At 47.0% G+C, this 24,943-nt stretch overlaps 1 protein-coding gene across 1 annotated transcript in view; it reads right to left on the bottom strand.

The window, feature by feature from the left end:
- Positions 1–1,090: 1,090 nt before the first annotated feature.
- IGFN1 (immunoglobulin like and fibronectin type III domain containing 1) overlaps positions 1,091–24,943 on the bottom strand; it is a 38,507-nt gene continuing 14,654 nt past the window's right edge. Inside the window, 15 exon segments of the mRNA XM_044003144.1 lie at positions 1,091–1,551; positions 2,577–2,903; positions 4,709–5,008; positions 6,443–6,638; positions 9,002–9,090; positions 9,929–10,231; positions 12,097–12,225; positions 13,575–13,748; positions 14,682–14,981; positions 15,873–16,169; positions 17,677–17,818; positions 18,403–18,527; positions 19,149–21,306; positions 21,308–21,710; positions 23,487–24,699. Coding sequence (XP_043859079.1) covers positions 1,538–1,551; positions 2,577–2,903; positions 4,709–5,008; positions 6,443–6,638; positions 9,002–9,090; positions 9,929–10,231; positions 12,097–12,225; positions 13,575–13,748; positions 14,682–14,981; positions 15,873–16,169; positions 17,677–17,818; positions 18,403–18,527; positions 19,149–21,306; positions 21,308–21,710; positions 23,487–24,699 — 6,170 coding nt within the window. The 3' untranslated portion in view covers positions 1,091–1,537.

Here is a 24,943-nt window from a genome sequence, read left to right as displayed (position 1 = left end):
AGAAGATAGAAGTTAGGCACTGGCCCTGGAGTCAGGAGGACCTGAGTTCAAATCTGACCTCAGACACTTGACACTAGCTGTGTGACCCTGGGCAAGTCACTTAACCCCAATTGCCTCACCAAAACAAAACAAAACAAAAAAGATATAAGTTAGGCCTGTAATTAGGAAGAACTGAGTTCAGATATGGCCTCAGACTGTGTGACTCTGGGCAAATCACTTAACCCAGGTCTACCCACTTCACAGGGTAGTAGCAACAGCAGTAGCAGTACCAACAGTAACAGTAGCAGTAGTAGCAGTACCAGTAGCAATTACATTACTACTGCTGCTGCTATAGGTATTATTACTACTACTTCTGCTACAACTACTACTACTACTACTGCTGCTACTGCTATTACTACTACTGCTACTGTTACTACCCATACTGTTACTACAACTGGTACTACTGCTGCTGCTACTGCCACTGGTACTATTACAGCAGCAGTCCTTTTCTAGCCCTAAACTAGGTATACTCAGGCCTCTCTGCCCACTTTCTGCTTATTTGAACCCTGTCTATCTTTCAAAGTCCAGCATAAAATCCTACTTCCCACACAAAGTCATCCATGGAGTTTTCTATGGCCACACGAGCTCATAGTGATCCCTCCCTTTTCTCAACTTCTATAGCAAACTATTTTTTCCTACCAATCATTTGGTATTGCTTTTTAACTTATGTGCTTGTGTCTTATTTCTCCAACCAAACCCACACCATCAAATCCTGGAGAACAGAGATCGTGTCTTGTATATCTTCGTTGCTCCCATGACATCTAGCACATGGCAAATAATCAATTAATGCTTGTTGATCAGCTTTTTAAAGTCTAGTTTTCTCTCTTCTTGCCAAGTGAGAAACTTGCTATCTTTGTAGTGACTAAGGAGGGGAATAGTTTTGGGGGCCATGACAAAGGGTCTGGCCTGAGATGCTTGTGTGTGTGTGTGTGTGTGTGTGTGAGTGTGAGTTTGTGTGTGTCAATCTACCCAGACAACCTCTACCCCAGACTGATTTGCATCCACTTTACATCCAATTGCATACTAGTAATTTAATGAGAAGACACACAAAAATCCTCCCTGTCCATTGGCCCATGGTTTCCTCTTGCACCCAACCACAGCTCTTGCTGTTCCTGGCTGAGTGAGTCAGCTGGGAAAACAAAACTTCGCCAAAGGATGAAGAAGAAATACTGAAGCAAAAGGGTAGGGAGAGTCTGCTGCCCTGGCAAGATAGCAGGTGGCTCTTCGATGTGAGGAAGGTTGGTGTCACAAGTGTTCATCTATAAAACTTATATGGCCCCCTCCTGATGGCCGGGCTGGACTGAGAATCCCCCAGGAAGTTCCCTATTGCTCTGCCTATGTATCTCAATGGAGCCTACTATGAGCTCCCCACCCCACAGATCCCAGGGGTCCCGTGGTAGCCAGAAGGATTCAGGATGATGGGGAGTACCCAGTTCTTGGGAGAATTTCCTTTCTTTGCATCACCGGGATGGGCAGGGCTATCATGGTGCTGGCCACCCTAGAAGCAGGATTCTGGGAGAGAGAGGGAAAAAGAAACAGGAACTGAAAATAGTCCATTCCCTCTAGAAAGGACAGGCAAGCTGAAGCAGAGTTCACAAAAGCAGCAAATCCCCAGCTCCCTTCCCACATTTAATGAGGTGTCTATCCCAGAGTCCTCTCTCTTTAAACTTCCTTGGCTGAACAAGCTAAAGGACAAGGTTGTCCCCAGCCCCATCTCAATGGCTCCTACTTCTGGTAAGCCTGAGATACCCTTCTTGTACATCACTAAACCCAGCTCAAACCTCCACTTCTTGCGGGGAGCCTTCTCTCACTAACCCCATCAATTGCACGCAGCCCAAATACACCAGCCTCTCCTCCACACCTAGGAGGGCCACATCACTCTATAATACTGATACATGGCTTTATAATAGTCACCATTGATATGGGGCCTTAAGGTTGCAAAGCTCTTTATACATTATCTCATTTGATCCTCATAACAACCCCCAGAGCTAGACACTATTATTATCCTAATTTTACAGATGAGGAAATTAAGACAGAGGTTAAGGGTCTAGCATCCTCATCATCATCAGACTGGCAGCTAAGTGGTGCAGTGGATAGAGCACTGGCCCTGAAGTTGGGAGGACCTGAGTTCACCTCTGACCTCAGATGCTTACTAGCTGTGTGACCTTGGGCAAGTCACTTAACCCCAATTGCCTTAAACATCCGGAGCCATTTCCAGCCATCCTGTTAATATATTTTGCCACTGGACCCAGATAGCTCTGGAAGAGAGGGTGATGCTGGTGACTTTGTACATCCCTTCATTCCTTAAATCCAGTTCATTGCAAGTCATGACATCTGCCAGGGTCCTCTTCAAGAACAAAGGGAAAAAACAACAATAGACTGGGAGATTTCCCCCCTCGGATCGGGATCACCATGAAGGCAAAAACTGTCTTTCCTCCATCCTCTGGATCTCTCTGGAACACCGACCCCAGCCAAACTCCCTGAGAAACACGTGCACATGGGGCATTGGGTCAGTGTCTGTCTAACACCTCTATTACCTGTAACAATGAGGGTGGCTTTGCTGACTGCCTGGCCCAGACTGTTCTCAGCCACAGCCTTGTACTGGCCACTGTCCTTGGGAGTGACACTGGGGATGACCAGGGAGCAGACGCCCATGACATCTGTACTATACACATTGGGATTGCCTTCCAGGCTTTTATCATCTTTGAACCAGCTGACTCTAGGTCTAGGTTCTCCCTTCACGGCACAGCTCATGCAGCATTCACAGCCCTGGGGCAACAGGTGGGTCCGAAGATTGACTAGGAAATATGGCTTCTGGCTCAGGTTTGGCTCCTTGAAGTTGGGCATCTTCACCGTGAACTTATCTGCAGTGATAACCAAGAGCAGAAGGTTGGAAGGAACAATGGGCAATAGTGGGATCCAACCCTTCATCACCCCCCTACAATCCCTGGTTCTGCCCTGGTTCCTTCATTTTCCCCTCTGGAGTCAGAGTATAGCTTTAGAATTAGGAGGCTTAGAAGTCATCCAGCCGGGGAAGCTAGATGGAGCAGTGGATAGAGCACCGGCCCTGGAATCAGAGTATCTGAGTTCAAATCCGGCCTCAGACACTTAACACTTACTAGCTGTGTGACCCTGGGCAAGTCACTTAACCCCAATTGCCTCACTAAAAAAAAAAAAGAAAGAAAGTCATCCAGCCCCAGCCTCTCATTCTACAGGACAGGAAATTGAGATCCAGAGAGGTGATCAGTCTCGCTCTTGGTTATGCAGGTAATAAGTAGCCCAACTCAGATTTGAACCTAGGACTTCTGATTCCAAATTCAACCCTTTCTACTGCACCATACTGCCTACCTAGTATCAGTGTCAGGGAGGGGGATATGTGGGAGTGGGTGGATAGGTGTTCACACCCACTCCCATAAGCATGTGTATTTAATAACCACATTTATTAGACTATAAAAGGCACTTTTTCCAGGGGAAAAAAATTGAACCCAGATTGTCTCATCCCCAGACCCACTTTCTGTTCTAGCTCTGATCCAGGAGTGACAAGAACACAGAAAAAACACTTCTACCCCTCTCACATACTCTCACCCACAGAGATACACAGGGTCATGTATGAAGATAGACAGAGACATGGCCACTCAAGAGTGGGTGGGTGGACAGGTGAAGAGATGAGTAGTTTGGTGGGTGAGAGAAAAAGGAGGTGAGTACATAGGGAAATAAGGCAAGTGGGTGAAAAATAGTTAAGTAGTATAGGAGGAGGAGTGGTCAACAGCTCTGGGCTTCCACCTAGGCTCTGCTCTCACCCTGCCCTCTCCTGTAAACCTTCTTCCAAGTTCTCCCACAGCCCTTGGGTTATGAAACCTACAGCAATGGCCAGGGATCCAGGAGCCTCAGTTTTTGTCTCTGCTTTAATTCTAACTCGATATTGTGATGAAATAAAGGGATTTCACAGATACTCAAAGACCCACCTGAAGATTAATCTAGACTGATTAATCAAGTGAGAGTTATTGACTGCTGATTAGCCTACTTCAAGTTAATTGGATTGTAATCACACCTGGCTATCCCTTAAGAAGGTATTGTTCTCAGAAGCTAGACTGTGAACTCAACTTGAGAACACCTTCAAAACCAATGGATTTGGATGACGCCAACCAATCAGCCTGAAGCAGTGTGTAAGGACCGCCTCTGTTCCAGACCTATAAAAAGCTTCCACAATCAGCTTGCTGGAGAGTTCCTGATTAAAGCAGGCTGTGGAGGAGGACTTGAGGAAGAACCCCACAAGGCTGGAACTCTATGCTAGATAGGCTTTTTCTTAACTTTCTGAACTCCTTGTGAATACCTGTATGCTTTAATAAATGTTTAATGCCCAAAGACTGGTGCTGAAGCTTCTAATTTAAGGCGACTACAATTTAGATTTTAAACATCACAATGTATAACCTCTTCCCTCTGGGCCTCAGTTTCCTCTTTTGCAAAATGAGAGAACTGGGCTAGATAGTCTCTGAGATCCCTTTCTGCTTTGACATTCTATGTTTCTAAGTTGTGAAAATAAAAAGGCAAGACCTCCTGGAGCATGAGACCTCCCATTTATTTCTGAAAACCCCTAGCTCCCTGTGTCCTTTTTTCAAGAGTGATTCTGAAGGAGGATACCACAGGGTTAAGGCTTAGACCCTCTCACCTCGTTGCTGGGGGACACTCCAGGGCTCCGTGGTGTCTGAGGGCTCACTGGCCCCCAGCTCATTCTTAGCCACAACTCGGAAGTAGTACTGATGGCCAGGGAGGATACCAGCAAGAGTGAAACGATTGGTGTAGATTCGGTCCCCTGCCTCCTGCCAGGTGATATGGGCTGAGGAGCGTGTTAGCACAGTGTAATAGAGCAAGCCCCCTTGACCATCATCTGGAGATGGCTCCCACACTGCTGTCACTGTCCCAGGGACATTCTCCTCCAGCCGGATGGGCCCTGGGGCAGCAGGAGATGCTGTGGGAGGAGAGGAGATGGGTGTCAGCCACTCTGGTTATTTGCTTTATGAGGCACATTTGAAATCTTGGACCATTTCTTTCTCTGCTGATAAGCCTCTTCAGAGAGGGAGTATGTAGCCAGGAAATACAGGTGGATTTTAATACCAACTAACACCCAGAGATTACCAACCCAAGTTCAGTGTGTGATGCCTCTGGAAGGGTGTGGGGAGTCACCAGTTATCTCAAGGGATATGGCTAAAATTTTCACTCTGCTGAAAAATTTTCTTCTTAATTAACTTGAATCTTTTAAATGAATGGGCTAGTTTTTAGAAGCGGTGGGGCTTTCCCCAATTCCATAATGCATTTCCATTCTCTTCCTTCAAAACAAGTTCAAGTGCTATCTTCTTTTTTTTAAGTGCTATCTTCCTAATGAAGCTTTTCAAGCCTCCCTTTACTCTTTATAGCTGAAAGTGTTCTTGATCTCAAATTTCCTTCCTTCTAATTCTCCTTTACTCCATCATCTTGTATCTGGTATTATATTTACTTATTTCCCCAAACACCACTTCCCCACACACCATCCCCTGCAATCACAGAACAGAAACTGTTTTGTCCCCTATATGCCTGGCATATAGTAAGCATTAATAAATGTCTGTTATTTATTGATACTTTCCTCTCTCTGGGTTTTCAGGATTCCACTCTCTCCTGCTTCCTGTCCTAGCTATTAGTCCATTCGTCAACCTCCTTTGCTGGATCCTCATCCCCATCATAGCCACTTAACCACAGATGTCCCACAGGGCTCTGTCCTGGGCCCTTCTCTCTCTTTCCATTACATTGCTTCACTCAGTGATCTTATCAGACCCCATGGATTTAATTACCATCCCTAACCTCTTTTCTGACCTCTAGTCTCAGAATGCCAACTGCCCATCAGACCTCATGAACTAGATGTCCAATAGACATCTTCAACTCAACATTCAAATTGCAGCTAAAATGGAAAGCCTTCCTCAATCCCTCTTCTCTGTGCTGATTATTTCTAATTTATCACATATGTAACTTGTTTGTACACATTAGTTTTGCATCCTGAAGGACAGGCATTGTTTATTGTCTCTCTCTCTATCCCCAGAACTCAAGACAGTACCTGGTACACAGTAAGCACTTAATAAATGCTTATTGATCAACTGTCAACACATAGGGAAGTTCCTAGGCCTGAAAAAGAGTGGGGTATAATCCCTAATCCTTCTCTCCCTCCCCCATCTTTATTTCTCATGTTTGAGAAGCTGGTGGAGAGACCATCTCTCATTGCCCAGATGGTATAGAGGGGCCACTCACCAGCTGGAATCTCTGTTCCCCTATGATGAGTATGTTTCTTAGGGACAACTCCAGCCCCACAGCCTGAGTTAATACTGCCTGGCAGTGTGGAAGGGTAAAGAGAGAAAAGGATGGTGACGTACTTTACCTGACACTCGAATGAGAAAGCTGTAGGTCACCTCTTTCCCCTGTAGGTTCTTCAGCATCACGGTGTAGAGACCACCATCTGAGAGGCTGGCCATGGGAATGAAAAGCTGAGTGAGGCCATCTTTGATGGTGGTGACCGTCCTCTTGGACAGGGGCAGCCCATCTTTCAGCCAAATCACCTCTGGCATGGGGGAAGCCTGTGGACAGTCCCCACAAACCCACCCCTTGGATTAGTTTCTCAGCTTGAATTTGACTGGCTTCCCTGGATAGCCCCTTCTCTGTTCCTTCCTTATCACCATGCTCAGCTGTGCCCACTGTGCCTTCTATGTATGCTTCTGACTCCCCGTGTGATCTTGAGCACATTGTTCCAATCCATTTAGGGACTGGATGACACTCAGGAAAGAATCAAGGAGAAACACATTGCCCATTTAGAGGCAAACCTTAAAAGTGTCTAGGATAGAAGAGAAGAAAGGAATCTCTCTAGAGAACTGATCAGCTTCCCATTCATCTATAACACACACACACACACACACACACACACACACACACACACACACACATACACACACACACACACACACACACACATACACACACACACACACACACACACACACACATCTCCAGACCCAAGCCTAGCTCATAGGTTAGAGCTTTAGAGCAAGAAGGGACCTTAGAAATCACCCAGTTCCATCCCATCATTTCATAGCCTAGAAAAATTACACATATATTCCAAGAACTAGGCACCCATTTCTCCCCAAAGATATTCAGGCACAGTAGTTACTCTCCATCTATTGTCCTAATTCTACCATTCCTCTACTTCCCAACTCCCAGCACCAGAAGAAGCTCATGCAAAGCTAAATAAAATAGGCTCAGGGATTATAGACAAGTCAGGTCAGCAAGTCACTGGCTATCCTCCATGCCCCCTTACCCATCTCTTAGTTACCCCACCTTCCTTCAAGACAGCTCAGATCCCAGCTTCTACAAGAGGTCTCACCATCCCTTCCTCTATCACTAGTGCTTTCTCCCTTTGGGTGACCTTTGCTCTGCCGTGAACAATAGATTTTATGTGTACATGGTTATTCACAGGTTATCTTCCCCAGTAAAATATATGATTCTGGAGGAAAGGGACTTTATTTTACCTTTCTTTGTATTCCCAGCACTTACTTAGCATATAGTAGGTGCTTAATAAATGCTTATGGACTAATTAAAATCTAGTCGAACCCCCTTGTTTCACAGATGAGAAAACTGAGGCCCAGAAATGGAAAAGGTTTCCTTTTAGTTCTATATTTATGATCCTATTATCCTATCTAAATGACTTACCCAGGGTCATACAGATAGTATGTGTCAGAATTGGAACCCAGATCCTCTGGCTCCAGAGCAAATGCCATTTTCATTGTATAATGCTGAGCCAGAAGGGACCTTCTCTTCTGGTCCAACCCCCTGGTTTTTACAAAGGATGGCAGGGGCTCAGAGATGGGAAGATAACTTCTCTAGTCCCCATAGCTAGTTCATGTCATTTGATGTAGCACTATGGAGTTTACAAAGGGTTCTCATCACAACAATCCAATCCTGTAAAGAGCTCCTCTAAGTATTATCACCTCCATTGTATAAAGGAGGCTAACCAGGTTTGGATTAAGTGACTTGCTCATGATTCTACAACCAAGAGGTGTGAGTCACTATTTGAACCTAGATGTAGTGTTCCTTCCATGATATCCCATTAACACAAGTCACCTAGGCACTACCTCACATTCCTTACACCTGAGAAGATTCAGTTGATTCTGTATCATTTTTATTGATTCTATTCACAATTCATTCTTTCATTTTGACCTGTAACTGCTTACGTCATTGTTCTCTGTCTGAACTTAGTTCAGAATTCAGCTGCTTGGTAATGGGGTAAGTTTAGAAATCCAACTCTCCTGTTAATAATCACTGTTTTGTTTTTTGTCTCAAGGAATTCTGCTAACCTGGGGGTGCAGATGGACACAAGGAATTTGAGTCTAGTATCTTTACACCACCAAGATATCCTGCCAGGATGTCTGGTTTTCTATCCAAAGTCTAGGCCACCATCTTGTGAGTAGACTCAAACAAAGAATACTTCTTAGTTTCAGGAGAGAAGGAGAGGGTTGTTGCCAGCCCCTCATTCCCAACTTCCAATCAATCATATTGTTCCTCACAACAAGTTCTGTAACCAATCATGATGCTCTTAATCCCATGATGTCACCTACCCTGTTCTAGTCTTTGTTCTTTGCTCCCCAAAACCTATAAAAGGGGAGTCACCTTTTGTTCGGGGTCTTTGGCATGAATGGAGGCAAGTCACTGACCCCTCTCTTGGCAGGTAGTACCCCATTAATAAAATATATTGCCCAGAGAAGGTACCTCAGTTTATCTTTTGGTTAAATTTCACTCATGACATACTTCAACAAAAAAAAAATGTAGTCTGGCTTCTTGTTCATCTCCTGAACACTAGGGAAGAAGCCTGAAAAATCCAAGGCTTCCATGATGGGTTCCTTACTCCCAGGTTCCAGCTCTGATCCCCCTTACACAAGGGAGGACTCACCTCAAAGGAAACAGGAACTCGAATGGTGTCTCTAGCCCTAACAGTCACACAGTCTGTGGCGGTGGTATCCATGAGGAACTTGGGAAAAACTGGAAAGCAGACAACTTTTGTCACCTCTCTCCTTCTCACTTCCCCAGGCCCCTGCCCTCACCCTCTGCATTGGTCTAAGTGGAGCAGGAGTGAGTTACTATTAGCCCATGTGACTCTTCCTAGCTAGGAGCCCACCCTGACATTTTCTTCAGGCTCTGTCATTTCAATCACAGATCTAGATACCAAGAAGACCAAAAAAATCCCCATGGCTGGGAGACTGGAGGAGTCTGGGGGCTTGGGGAGGGGAGTGGGGTGAGAGGGTATAGAGGTTGGTAGTTAAATATTGGGAGAAGGAGGAAGAGGAAGAGAACCAAGAGATGGGATAGATTGAAAGAGGAATGTTAAGGGATATGGGATGGGGAAACAAAGTTAGTTATAAAGTTCCTACAGTAGATAGATATCCATGGGTTTGGGGGGCAGTGTTGTTTCTTCTCCAGTCCCACCAAAACTGAGGGGAGAGTTGGAGCTGAGGTAAGACAGGGGAAGGAATCCAGGGGCCTGATATGCTCCTGAGTTTGAGCTGGAAGAAGGGGCAATCCCTTCTAGATGACTACCTGGCATCAATATTTTCTCATGGAAGTCCTATTCACCTTGCAGGAAACAACATCGTAAAAATGTGCGTCTCTAACTCCCTCATTGTACAGACGAGGACGCTGAGGTCCAGGGAAATGAAATGATTTGTCCAAAGTCAACTAAGTATGTGGAATGATATGCAGATTAGCCGGTGTCTGGGAGGCCAGGTATAACAAATGCCAGTGAATGTAAACAGGGATGCTCTCTGAGCATCGCACGGGTGAGAGTTGGGAAATGGAAAAAAACAGAAGGACCAACACTCACCAGATGCAGGCGTGGCCTGGATGCAGGTGTCCAGAGCCGTGGGCTGGCCCTGACCCCCATCATTGACAGCTGTTACCCTCAGGAAGTAGGCTTCCTGTGGCTGTAGCCCCTTGACAGTGTAGGTGGTGCTAGTCACAGTGCCCGTGTGGCACTGATTCCACTGGAGGCTGTTTGAGCTCCTCACTTCCACCACATAACCCTGGACTTCATCCCCACTCTGGGGGTCTGGTCTGGCCCAGCTCAACGTGATGCTGGTGTGGGATGTGTCAGTCACTTGGAGATCTCGAACCGGGCCAGGGGGTCCTGGGAGGATACAATGGGAACCTTAGCTTTTAGGAATGGAAATAGCCATCACCGCCTTCCAGGGAAAGAGCACTGGGCTCGGTTTTTTTTGTTTTTGTTTTGAGGCAATTGGGGTTAAGTGACTTGCCCAGGGTCACACAGCTAGTAAGTGTTAAGTGTCTGAGGCCGGATTTGAACTCAGGTACTCCTAACTCCAGGGCCGGTGCTCTATCCACTGCACCATCTAGCTGCCCCTTGGGCTCATTTTTATAAAGTACAGGGAGTCTAAGCTTCCCCAGAGGAAGTCAGGAGTTCCTCTCCATTGGCTATTCTGTGCTCTCTAGAACAGCCCCTTCATTATTTAAGCTCAGCCCTTCAAGCTCACCTCACCTCAATGGGTAAGAGATGGGGTGGAGGGAGGGAGAGAATTTGGAACAGAAAATAAAATGCTTTTTAAATTATTTTCAACAAAACAATAAACTTTCTGGAGATGGGGTCAGTCTTCATGAGGTCCTGAGTGCAGGTTCCCCAGATCCAGAGACCCTCACAACTGTTACTGACAGTGCTGTGCGATGTTCATTGTTGTTCTTTAGTCTGTGTCCTAAACGCCTGTTCCAGAGTCATGCTCTCTTAATAGCTTTATTCAAATGTACTAAGAGATTTATAATCCTGAATACTGTATCAATACAGGCTCCCCTTCATCCCTTCCCCCGCCCCACACCTATGTGTCTAATGAAGACTGAATGAGAGGCTTATGTTAAACACTTGAACAATATGCACGGAAGTACATCTTTATGCCTGCATATTCACTTTCATGTTTTGGGGATGCCCGAACCTGTGATTTCATCCAGGTGGGGGAACTCCCGGTGTGGAAACTTCCTCCACTCCATCAGAGTGGCACCATAGGCACTGTGACTCATCAGGGCAAACCCTGACCCAAGATCTTCATGACTTCCAAGGTTAACTATCTAACCATGCCGCTCTGCTTCTTGCCTTTCACAAAGGAGCATTTAATAACATTTGCTGAATTGAAGGTCTGAAACAGCCTCTCTCCTGCATTCCACACCCTGCCTCTCCTAAGTGTCAGGCTCAGACAGCACCAAATAAATAGGCTAATCCATCAGTTGATTAATCAATTGATTAATTAGTTGATTATAATGTATGAATGAATGAATTAGAATGAATGAATAGATAGATAAATGAATGGGTGAATGGATTAAATAGATAAATGAGTGAGCAAATAAACAAATTGCAGAATCTCCTTCTCTGGGAATCATTCATCCATTTCATTCATTTACTTGTTCATTCAGACATTAACTGAATACCCTATGCACCTATTCTGAACCTTGTGGGGCTCCTTATAAGACAGAAAGACAAATAAAGCATAGTAACTGCTCTACAGCTACTTAAAATCCAGTAAATTTACCAAAAACTTCTCAGGTGTGTCTCCCCTACAGTTGTTCCTCACTGGTGGGTGAGCACACAATCTCCCTCTTGATTTTATTTCGTACAGTTAATTTCACTCGATACAGTTAATTTCTTTCCTGTAATAAGTGACCATTTACAAGGTTGTGCAAGCTGCCCATGTGACTGGGCTGAATTAGGAACCTGTTCTGCCTAGAGGCTGGGGGGGGTTGGGGGGAGACAAATGAGTAAGGAGGATATTCTAGTCTGAGGAGTCTACACTGAATTCCTGTTCTCTCTCTACTTAAGGGTCCCTTTATGCTCCATACATATGCTGAATCCCATAGAACATGGTGCTCCTGACCTTTGGACTTCCTGTCTTTTCCTGAACTTTGATTTTCCTATATTACCTGATCAATGACTTCTCATTTTCTGCCCATTGATCCCAGAGTTGCCTTTCCAAAGTTGACATCTCCACTTACTCATGGGGTCTCGAGCAAAAACAGCATCTGATGGGGGGCCAGGCTCCCCAGGACCAGAGGCCCCCACAGCAGTCACTCGGAACTCGTATTGACAGCCCAGCAGCATGTCTGTTACTGTCCATTTCCTCTCTGTGAACATTCCCAAATTCCAGTTAGTCCCAAGAATCCAGCAGCCAGGCAGAGCTTAGAAAGACTCCCAGTCTGGTATCCTACCATGCCCCTTTATTATTTATTATGACCAGCGAGGCCCATGGAAAGACCCTCATGGTGACTTGGACCACAGAGATCATAGCAACAGTGGATTATAAACCCAGACAAGGTCACCTGGGGGTGGGTTTGGTGAGTTCAATTCCTCCATATTCTAATGATGAAATATAAATATAAAATAATGAATGTATCATATAAATATATAATAAAGTGTGGATAGGTAGCAAAGTATCTATGTAGAATAAATTATTCATAGTATATATAAAAAGTATATGTATATATGATTAAGTATATATAATAAATATGCATATATGCATTTGAAATAAAGTATGTATATATAATTATGGATATGTGTATGAAAAGTATATGCTTATAATCATGTATGGATATAAAATAAAATGTGTGTATATATATGGGTATGGGTATATCTAGTCTATGTCTATGTCTACATGTATGTATATGTGTATGTATATGTGTATATGTATATATTAGAGAAGAAAATGGCAAACCACTTCAGCATCTTTACCAAGAAAACCTCTTAAAGGGGTCATGAAGAGTTGGACACAACTGAATGATGGAACAATAACCACAAATATATCTCTGTATATATATATATATATGTGTGTGTGTGTGTGTGTGTGTGTGTAATGTGTATATACACACACACACATATTTGGTGGTGGTGGTCAGTTTATAGACACACATATTTATTCATTGTTCAGTTTATATATGTGTGTATATGTATATATATTTAAAACAAAACATATATAATATTTATCTCTAAGTTCTTTGCATGATCTTTCTTCCTATCATATCCTTAATCACAGTGTGGCATCAGATAATTTAGATTTGAATCCTAGCCCTTCCACTCTCTAGCTATGTGAGGGTGAGCAAGGCCCTTCCCTTTTCTGGGTCTGTTTCCTACTCTGTCCGGTGAGCAAGTTAGAGTAGATGATGTCTCAGATCCATTTTCTTTCCACAATACCATAGGATCTTTCTGTTAAATCATAGTGACCTAAGTGGAAAAGCAGGAAGGAGAAAGTGGGAGGTTAAGGAATGCAGCTTTGCTGAATTCTTATGAATTGCACTGGCCTAGGCCTGGATGCCAGCCCCCAAGCTGACTACAGGAATGAAAGCAAAGCATTGCCTTGTTTGTTGGCATCTTGGTTGGGCACAGGGATTTGGCTCCCTAGTGCCAGCTCCTATTCCTCACTGTCTGCCTCTGCTACCCTATTCCCCACATTCCCTTGTCTCTACTCAATTTTTCTCACCAGAAATAGGCTTATCATTGACAGCTGTCCAGATGTTGCTTCCTTTTTTCCTCTTCTCAATCATGTAGCCTAGGAGGTGAGTACTCCCTGGGCCCCGGGGTGCTGTCCATGTCAAGGTGATACCCTGTCTTGTAGCAGATGTAATGGTTGGAGCTGGAGGGGGTCTAGGACGAGCTATGAGAAAAGTCAAGGGGCAATGCCAAAGTATATCAGGAGTCAGACTACTCAGAAGACACATGGAGCATCTGTATTGCTTGCCTTTTTTTTCTGGGGTAGAGAGAGAATTGCAGGACACTGTGCCCAGGGTCCTGCCCTTGGGAGCATGTGTGCCCAGACTGCACCAGAGAGGTCACCCTACCCTGGATAGAGATGGAGAAAGATCCTCTATAGCCTAATATGCTCCCTCATACCTTTGAACCTTCGGCAAGTTTTCTTAACGCATGCAGAACAAAATCCCCAGACCAGTGGAGATTGGATGGAGGTTGGAGTCTGGTATTTCCCAGACTAGAACTCTGAGGTATCAACAATGAAGACAACCAGCTCAGAGTCTCTCTCCCCTCCCAGAGCCAAGGACCAGGTAATCACCTCCCACCAGTCCCCCATGTGATTTCATCCACCCAGGTAACTCCTTCCACTGCAGCCCGGTGACTGCTCTGTAACTTAGTCGACATTAGGATGGTAAAAGGCTCAGTCACAGGGCCAGCACGTGACAGAGGCTGTGATGGACCTAGGTCTGAAAGGGACCTAGAGGACAACACAGGCTGAAGGACATGAAGCAACAAGTGATTTCACCAGGGTCACACAGGTAACTAGAGGAAGACTCTGGACCCAGGTCATAGGCTTATAGCATCATTGATTTAGAGTTAGGATGGGCCTCGGAAGTGCTTGAAGGCAGTCTAGCTGACAGATAAAAGAAGGTTGAGATGAGGGACCATCCCCACCACTACTATGGAAAACACCTCCCGCAGATTATCCGACCACATCCCTTACCTCAGAATCTCAAGGGCACTCAATCGCTAACTGTCCGAGTCCCCACCATCCCTGGCTTTGTCCTGGCAAGCATTTCAGGCCAATTTCCTCCCTGACTCTCCCAAGTTTCCCACTCACCTTCAGAAGCCACCAGCAGCTCCTCTGACACTAATGCCTCTCCTGAACCCTCCGAGGTCACAGCCCGCACTCGGAAGGTGTATTTCTTTCCTTGCTCCATTCGGGTATCAGAGAAGGTGGTGACATTTCCAGGGGTCTCTCCAAGCTTCAGCCAGGTGGTCCTCCCAGCCTGTTGCCTTTCTACTACATAGGTCAGCACAGCCCGGCCCCCATCATCCCTCGGAGGCTGCCAGCTCAGGTTGATGCCCTCCCCCCGACAGTACTGGACTTTCAGAGGGCCCTGTGGGTGCTGAGGCTTGTCTGGGGGCCAAAGGGAACAGGAGTGGTTAAAGGAATGTATATGTGTGTGAATACACATGTATGTTTGGAGGAGGTTTGGATTGGAAGGGGGTGTCTTTTCCACTGCAGTAAACAGGCTAACAAGGACTTCACCCCAACTTTCCCTCCAGCATTAGATGACCCTGGGGGACAATAGCAAGTGGCTAGGGCAGTAGTAGGCATTTTTCATAGAATTTAGAGCTAGAAAGGTCCTTAGCAGTCATCTAAGTTCAACCTTCCTAAATTTAGAGGGAAGGAAATTGAGGCCCAGAGAGGGTCCAACAACTTGCCCAAGGTCACAAATGTAGTAAATGACCGTGCTGGGATTTGAACTCGGGGCCTCTGACTCCAAGTCCAGAATTCCTTCCATGACACCATGCTTCCAGTGTATGTCTCCCAGACCCCTAGCAAACCCAGAAGCCCCTCAAGCCCCTCCCAGGGGTTTCTCTGCCACGAATGGTATGGGGATTGGCCTGTCCTAGCCCAGAGACTGCCATCCTTGCACTCACATAGGCTGGGTATAGAGCACCCAGGGCAACACCTGGGTGATGTTCAACCCATCCTTATTCTAGGCTGGGCCAACCTAGACAGAAGAGGGCAGGGGAGTCCCCTGGAGAGGAAACAACAGAAACCAAAGTTGGGTTGGATAATAAAATGAATGGGGTGGCAAGGAACATTCATTCATGTGATTTAGAGCTCGACAGGACGTTAGAAATTATTTACAGGGTAGAATTTGAACCCAGATCCTGTCACTTTCAAATTTATGGCCCAGAAAGAGCCCTACGATATGGTCTAGAGTCCCCTCCCCTTACTAAGACTAAACCAAGGCCTCCTACAGGATCCCTGGAAAGAAGTGAGAGCTGGGGCTGGCACCTAGGACCTCCAGGGTAAGTTGAGCCTCCACTGAACCTTCTGCATTCCTCAGTTTCACGCTGTACTGCCCACTGTCCTTGCGACTAGTGCTGGGGAGGCACAGGCGGATGAAGCTATTCCCCTGGTCCAGCTGGGCTCCTTTGTCGCCTTCCTCCACTTCTGCCCCATCTTTCCTCCAGGCCGCTTGAACAGGGGGCCCTCCTGAAAACAGGATCTTCACCGAGACAGGCTTCCCTGCTTTGACCACCAAAGGTTCCTTCAGTTTCTCCAGCATATCCTGGGCAATGGTTGGGGGATCTAGACAAAGTGGGACAAGGAGTTAATTCAGAAATGAGCCTAGGCCCTGGGCACAACTCTGGGCAGGGAAATAAGCCCCAGGAAGAAGGAGGCAATGTTCTATCTCACAGGGTAGTTGTGAGCAAAGCCTTCTGCAGACCCTAAAGCTCTGTGGAAATGTGGGTTGTGGTTGTGGTGGATGTTGTGTTATGGAAGGGAAGGAAGAACAAGAGCCACAGGAAGTGGGGGGTAGGGGAGGGAGGGGACAGGCACAGTGAGCAGAGGCCCACTGACTCCTGAGGAACAAAAGGGATAAATAAATGGGCTTTGGCTGTAGCATGAAGGATTGAACATTAGGTAGGATATGAGAAAATAGAATGGAGCAAGGGGATTTAGAAACCCATCTAGGGAAACACATGCATTTTACAGATGGAGAAACTGAGTCACGGACCTGCCCTTACTGGAAAGATTTCAAAAGAAAAGAGTCTATTCCAGCTGAGCACAGGTCTGGTGCTATTCTAAAGAAGGTTTAGAATGTTTAAGATGACCTATGGGCCCAAATATTTGTGATAAGGGGCCTAAATATTTGGTGGTATTCTAAAAAAAAAAAGTTTAGAATGCTTAAGACAGTCTATGAGCCCAAATATTTGTAATAACCATCTCAACAATGAAGGCTTTGAACGAGAGAAGCATAGATCTGGGCATAGGTTTGTAGATATGGATTTGAAAGAGGTCTTTGAGGTCATCTAGTCTGGTGGTGTGATGGAGCCAGCTCTTACTGGCTAGCTGATTGCTAAACTTTTAGCCTAAGTGTTTATACCTCAGTAACCTATAAACGCTACAAACCAGGGCTTGATTTGTCCTTGTTGTTGTTGATTGGCTAGACCCAACAAAGTGATGGAGAAAATGCTGATGATGCAGATTAAACTTAAAAATTTGTCAGGGCTAGATTATTTGGGGGGGGGGAGCAGAGAACCAGTTGTAGACATTTACCAGCACACACTGATAGTCCAATATCCCCATTTTACAGATGAGGAAACTGAGACCAAGAAAGATGATATGCTTTGCCCCAGGGTTATAAGAGTGGTGACAGAGCCAGGATTCAAACTCATGTTCTCTGACTCCAAAGCCGGTTCTCTTTCCAGTGTGGAATAGTCAACTCTCAATTATTCGTGCCAATAGAATAGAGTAATATATTGCATATATTTACATATATTTGCTTCCATACATTGTAGATTTGAGGGTTGGCAGGCAACTGTCACAGATTTTTCCTGCTGTATCTGCTCAGTTCAGGATAATTGTAAAAGAAATCTGTAAGGTCAATGTCATCTGAGCTCGCACTGGGAGTTAGAGGAAGAAGATACCTTAGAAGGCTGGAGCAGATTAGAGGGCACCTTTGGCACACTGGTCACAGATAATCCATTATTAAAGTCAACAAAAATGGGGTCTGCTGGGGTTTTTGTTCATTTGCGGGTTTTGGTCCCAAAGCAGCCTGGGCAGGGGGAAGGGGAAGGGGATGGGGCCTCACCTCTGATGGTCAGAGTGGCCTCAGTTGTGTGATCCCCTGCTACAAACATGTATTTTCCAGCCTGGGCCTCCTGTACTTGGGGTATTCGAAGTCTGTAATTGGGGCCGTCTTGCTCAAAGATGACCCCATCTTGGGCAGTGAGCTGGTGGCAAGAACCACAGTAGGAAAAAAATCACACGGCATCTGCTCCCCACCACCCCCCACTCTGGTCTGGTTAGCCAGCAGTCCCATCCCCAGATGTGTGAAGGAGTGAAGCTCCCTTCATTACCTGATATATGTAAAATCAAATATCACCAATAAAATCCCATTTAAAATGTACTCAGGAAGCTGACTACAAGGCAAAGGAAATTTAAAGATCATATGATCTAACAGACCCATTTTACAAAAGAGGCACCTAAGGCTCCAAGAGAAAAAAAGATTTTCTCAAGGTCCTGAACATAATGGCAGAGCCGAGATTAAAACCTGGGTTCCCTACTGCCACACCATTGCTTCTTTTTAAAATGTTTCACAGAATTGCACACACACACACACCCTATATCTGATCACTTACTTTTTAAGGGAAAGGGGGAGGGAAGGGAGGGAAGGAGGAATAGAATTTGGAACTCAAAACTTTAAATAACAATGTTAAAAAATTATAAAAAGAAAAGAATGTTTTCGTAAGGTGAAACTTCCTTTGCCTCCCCAATCTGTCATTTTTGTACTATCGAGGTCCAAGGAGACCGGTACCTTAACTCCATCCTTGAACCAGGCACCAGGTACCAGGTCGCTGGTCAGGGTACAAGAAAGCACAGCTTCTTCCCCTTTCTTGGCTTCCATGTCAGCTAGCCCCTGGGCAAAGTGACCTGGTGATCCTAGATAGACAAGGGAAGGTCCCGAGTCACAAAACAAGAGCCAGGCACAAAGCTGGGCAGGGGGAGGGTGCCCCATGGCCCAGATTCATCTCCCAGTTTCCATATCTAACATCTGGAAGACTGAGCGCAGTGTCTACTGAGAACATCTGAAGGGCCCTGGCAGCAATGCCACCAACAGAAGCCACAGGGCAGAAAGCAAATTGCCAGGTTCTTAGGCTAGGGGACAATAGAGGTAAGAGGAGGGAATTTTGGAGTACTCCTTCAGCAAAATTAATAAAAGGCAATGAGATACAGAATATCCCACAGATTCGGACAGGGAGAGGGTTGTCATCAAATGGCTTAGGTGACACTTAGGTAATATTCATGTCAGAGATTAAGGCACATTAGAGCGAGGAAACCATCTATGCAAGGGACAAGAGTATCAGGGAAGAATCTCCCCTTTATTTGAAAAATCAAATTATTTGACCAATGACAGTGAACGGGATGGACTGGAGCTCCCCGCCCCCCCCCCACACACACACACCTGAGCTGGGTTTGACATCCTGATTCCCAGGTAACTCAAAAGGTCTCTCCCACAAGTCAACCTCCACCCTTACGAGTGGCCAGCTGGTAAACACTTACCTCGGGCTTCCTCAGAGAAATTGCCTATGCCTTGCTTGTTTCTGTATCTTGGCCTTTGAGAAGTTGAACTTCTGTCCAAACCATCCTTCCTGTCGCCCTTGTGGCCCATGGAATCCCTGCTCCAGTCTCCTTTCTGAGGTCCTCCTGGGAGCCTTACATTCTCACTTCCATATCTCGATCCCCAGACTCTTCCTTCCCCAGACTTCCTTCTGTCTGAAGTTCCTCTCCTAGCTCCTACCCCAGTCTGTGACCCATTCCATACCTGGGACTTCTGCCCATCTGATCCATCTGTGCTAGTCTTTCCTCCCAAGGATGGGGAGGTCCCTCCCCCGTCTCTCCTCCCATAATTCTCCAGGGACCCTGACTCTTCAGGCCTAACATTTTTGCCAGCCAGAGACTCCAGATCCCCTCTGGCTCCTGCTGAACTTTTGCCATCCAAACCTACCCCTTTGCCCAACATAGACTCTGAGTCCCTGCTTCCCCCTGACTTGTCCCCATAGCTTTTCCTTCCTTCTTGTCCCTTCAGGGCTCTCTCCATCCCAGACGGTTGAACTCCATTGGCCAATTTATCTCTCCACTGACTAGAATTCTTTCCCCCCGGGACACCTGAGTCCTTTGAACCTCCATAGGAGTCCCCTCTGCCATTCGGGGATCCTGCCTCACCCCAAGATCCTGCTTGGCCTGGCACAAACTTCCTGTAATCATGGGAATCATAACCCCCTGTTCCATTCAGAACATCATGGATCCCACTAATGGGGCTATCTTTTCCCTCAAGGCTACCCTGACACCCTGGGTACTTGGCACTTACTCCATTCTGGCCTGGCCCTAGGTTCCTCTTGCCATCTGTCCCTGTCCCTTGCCCACCTGCTCTAGTATAGATGTTCTCTTCTCCTGGCCTGGAGTGTGTATGCTGACCACAACCTAAAATATTTGAGTTCCCTGATCCTTTTCCTATCCCTGGGCCACCCAGTGATGTCCCATTTCCCTGATATTCCAGTCCTCCTTGGCCATCAGCTCTGTCCCCATGCTCCCCTCTAGAACTTCCTCTAAGGCTGGCATCTTTCCCAAGCTCAGCAGCTCTATCTGCAGGCAATCCCTCTCTGCCAAGAAATTCTCCATTTCCTGGATACCCCTGGAGTCCTTGACCACCCTGCAACCCACCAGTGCCTGATCCTCCTACAGATTCCCCTGAGCCTCCAGAGCCATCTCTAGAACCTGACTGACCAGGAAGGAAATCCTTCCCATCCCAAGATTCCCTCGGCCCAGAGACCTCAAACCTATATGCTGTGCCACCCCCAGGCCCCATTCCTCCAGGAATCCCAAGGCCATTCCCATAACCATAACCTGCCCCATTCATGGATCCCATTACTTTGCCTTCCTTTGAGTCATCTTTATAACCTGCTCCATCCCCAGCCTGCCCTGAACCCCTGCCCTGACAAGGCTCTGCTTCCCCTTTGCCTCTGGATTTATCCCCATATCCTTGTCTATCCAATGACTCCAATGCTCCAGAACTCCCTGGGCCACCACCATGATTCCCCTCATCACCAGACTGTATTCTCCTGGAATCTTTGAAGTCATTTCCATGATTTCCCTTCCCTGATAACCCCATTCTCCCATGGTCACCTATGTGATCTCTATAACCTCCCTGAGGTCCTGTTCCCATTCCCCAAGATCCCCCTAAAATTCCCTTATCACCTGCTTCCACATTTGACTCCTTTCCTCCAAGACTCCTTAAACCACCTCTATTATCTGCCTCACCCTCTAACCCCATTTTCCCAGGATCTCCCAAGCTTTCTCTATAACTGCCTTCATAGCTTGAGCCCTGAGCCATGAAACCTCCCAACCCCTCACCATGCCCTTCTTTGCCTCCAGCCCCGAGAAGTCCTGAAATTCCTGACCTATCCCCATCACTTGCCCCCTGTCCAGACCCATGAGGTCCTAGGCTCTCTGGACCAGTTCTATCTTCAGATGACATCACTTTGGAGCTCCTGGAATCACCCCAAGAACTAGCTCCCACCCCAGAACCCTTAGCACGAGGGCCTCTAAGCCCATCCTCACAATTCCTGCCACCCCCCCGGCCTCCATGGTTTTTGTCCCATTGAGCCCTCCCTAGACCCTGCTCCTGAAGCAAGCTCCATTGCTTCTGGACCATCAGAACTATGATCATAACCTGCTTTCCCCAAAGCTTTCAAAGCCTCTGAGTGTCCAGATCCTTCACCATAACCATCCTCATCCCAAGACTTCCTTCCTCCTGAGCCTTCGGACCCATCTCCAACACATCCTTCCCCTTTAGACCCGGGTGTTCCAAGGACTCCAGGACCAAATCCACCAATAGAACCCACTGTCCCTGGGCTTCCTCTCCCATCCCCCAAACCACTCTCTCCCCAAGATCCCATTGCCCCTTCGTTTCTGGATCTGTCCCCATGTCCTATTTTATCCTCTAGTCCTGTTAAACCTGAGCCCCTTGAGTCACTCCTGAAACTGTCACCCTTTCCAAACACCATTCCCTGAGAAACTCCTAAGCCATTCTTATATCCTGCCCTCACACCAGTTCCCATCCCCCTAGGATCCCCTAAGTCATCTACATAACCTCCCTTACCCCCTGTCCCCATTCCCTCAGGATACCCTGAGCCACCTCCATAATCTCCCTCAACCTCTGCCCTCATTCCTCCAGAATTCCCTAAGCCACTTCCATAACCTCCCTTACCCTTTGACCCCATTCTGCTAGGACTCCCCAAGCTACTTTCATATCCACCTTCAACTCCTGACCCTATTTCCCCAGGACCCCCTGAGCTATCCCCATAACCTCCCTTCCTTCCTGTTCTGATTCCCCCAGGATGCTCTGAACCACCTCCATAATCTCCCTCAACCTCTGACCTTATTCTTCCAGAATTCCCTAAACCACTTTCATTAACCCTATTACCCTCTGACCCCATTCTTCTAGGATCCTCTAAGCTACCCCTATGTCTTCCCTCCGCCCCTGGTCCAATTTCCTCAGGACCCTTTAAACTACTCCCATGGCCTCCCTTACCCCCTGACCCTATTCCCCTAAGATCCTCTAAGCCATCCCAATAATTTCCCTCACCCTCTGGCCACATTCCTCCAGGATGCCCTAAACTAACTCCATAACCTTCCTTACCTCTTAGCCCCATTCCCCCAGGACCCCCTGAGCTACTTCTATAACCTCCCTTACTGCCTGATACCATTCTCTCCAGACCCCCTGAGTCACCCCCATTACCTCCTTTACCCCTTAGCCCCATTCCCCTAGGACCCTCTGAGCTACTTCTATAACCTCCTTCACCTCCTGATCCCATTCTCCCCAAACCCCCTGAGTCACCTCTATAACCTCCCTCACTCCTTAGCCCCATTCCCCCAGGATCCCCTGAGCTACTTCTATAACCTCCCTTACTTCCTGATCCCATTCTCTCCAGACCCCCTGAGTCACCCCCATAACCTTCCTTACCCCTTAGCCCCATTCCCCCAAGACCCTCTGAACTACTTCCATGGCCTCCCTCACCTCCTGATCCCATTCTCCCCAATCCCACTGAGTCACCTCCATAACCTCCCTCACCCCTTAGCCCCATTCCCCCAGAACCCCCTGAGTTACTTCTATAGCCTCCCTCACCTCCTGATCCCATCCTCCCCAGACCCCCTGAGTCACCCCCATAACCTCCCTCACTCCATGACTCCAACCTCCCAGGACCCTCTGAACTACTCTTATAATTCCCCTCACCTACGAACCCTATTCCCCCAGGACCCCCTAAGCCAACCCTATAACCTCCCTCTTTCCCTGATCCTATTCTTCCAGAACCCCCAAAGTCATTCCCATAACCTTCTAAATCACCCCTGAAACTTCCTTCACCCTCTGGTCCCATTCCCCCAGGACCCTCTAAGCTACCTACGTAACCATCCTCACCACCAGACCCTTTTATTCTTCTGTCCCCTGAGAAATCTTTTAAACTGTCTCTATAATTAGAACTCACTCTCCCTGAATCCTTTAAACCATCCTTATTACCTCTCTCACGGCCATACTCTTGAGTTCCAAGGTCCCCTAAGCCATCCTTATGAGCAGCTCTATCCTTTAACCTGTGGCCTCTGGGGTCATCCCCGTATCCTCTCCCACTCCTAGACCCCATTAACTCACCTACCTTAGCACCAACCCCATCCCCTCCTCTTTGCCAAGACTCCATCATTCTTGAGGGCTCTAGGCTATCTTTAGATCCATTTTTTCTGAGGTTGACACTTCCATCATCCCAAGAGCTCATCATGCCTTCAGAGTCCACTCCATCATCTCTACACCCTGCTCCCCTTTCGTTTGCTGGCCAGTCCTGGAGATACCCCAATTCTTTGGAGCTTTCTCCCAGTGGCCCCCTAACCAGGGACTTTGCTGTCCCCTGACTATCCCTAGAACCCAATCCTCTTCCTTTAAGTTCCTGCAAGCCCCCTGCACTGTCCCCAGGTCCCTCATCTCCATTTAATCCTGAGGTCCAAGGACCAGCTTTAAATCCTGTTCTCCTAACAAGGGATTCCTTCTGGAGAGGCTCTCGATCCCCTGAGCTAGACTCATAACCTGCTTCTCCTACTGACCCCTCAGCTTCCTCCCCCAAATCCTTTTGTCCTGGGAAAGATTTCTTGCTACAAGACAATCTCTGAGCCTGGAAATCTCTTAATTTGTCTCCATTGCCTTTACCCCAACCTGGAGACTTCCATGCCTCACGACCGCCAACCCCACGATGGTCACCACCTTGGCCAGTCTCCTGGTCCTTGTTCCCCCATGAATGTCCCCTTTTAGAGCTAGAGTCATCCCTCCCCTCCAACTCCAAATTATCATCAGCCTCTGAACTCATTCCCAGTTTCTTTCCTTTTTTCCAAGACCCTCCTAGACCAGCCTGAGAAGTAGACAAGTTCTTCTCTCCCATCCCAAGCTCCCACTGGGTATTCCCAATCTTTCCCTGGCTATAATTTCCCAGCTTCCCTCCAATGTCTTCCCCATCCTCCTTTCCTTCGAAGTTGCCTCCCCATCCTCTGCCCTGAAGACCTCCAGAACCTGACTCCCAGCTCTCTCCTGCCTCCCATTGTCTGCCCTCACCTTTATCTGGGCCACTCCCTTGCTGTTGTCCTATCATTCCACTTTCCCAACCATCTCCCTGTACCCCGTAACTCCCTGGGAGGCTTTCCCCCTGACCACCAACTCTAGAGAGCCAATTTCCCTCAATGGAGTCATCTCTTTGTCCCTCTGCTCTGTAAAATCCCTTCTGACTCTCCATCTCCTTATCCAGATCCCAGGCTAGGTCAGAAATTCTTTCTTTGTCCATGGGGGAATCATTATGTCCTCTGGGACCACCTGTGATGTGACCATGGGGAAGACCATCATCCTTGACAGATCCCCCAAGGTAACTCCAATCCCCTGGTTTCACTTCCTTTATAAGTTTCCCTGAATCCTTTATGTCTGAAAACTGGGATTCTTCAGCTTGAAGCCTATTTCTTCCATTGTTGCCATCATCATCTGTCTTTCCCTCTCTTGAAGGCAGGAAACCTTTGTCTTTCTCGCCTTCCAGGAGGTAGTCATTAGGTAGAACATCAAAGCCAAATTTGTACAGAAAAAAAAAAAGACCCAAATACCCATTATACAGATCCATAAGCTTTCCACCTCCAACAAGCCACCCATCCTTCTGCATCAGGGAAATCACCTAACTTTGGATCTGGAAAGGACCTTTGAGATCACCTTGTCCAATCCATATCTGAATAGGGATCCATCCCCTCTACAACATTTCTGACAGGTAGCCACCCCACAA

The sequence above is a fragment of the Dromiciops gliroides genome, chromosome 4 (assembly GCF_019393635.1).
Source record: "Dromiciops gliroides isolate mDroGli1 chromosome 4, mDroGli1.pri, whole genome shotgun sequence".
In the NCBI taxonomy this organism is placed as follows: domain Eukaryota; kingdom Metazoa; phylum Chordata; class Mammalia; order Microbiotheria; family Microbiotheriidae; genus Dromiciops; species Dromiciops gliroides.
The sequence above is the reverse complement of the archived record's forward strand: the minus strand, read 5'-3'. Positions and strand labels throughout refer to the sequence as shown.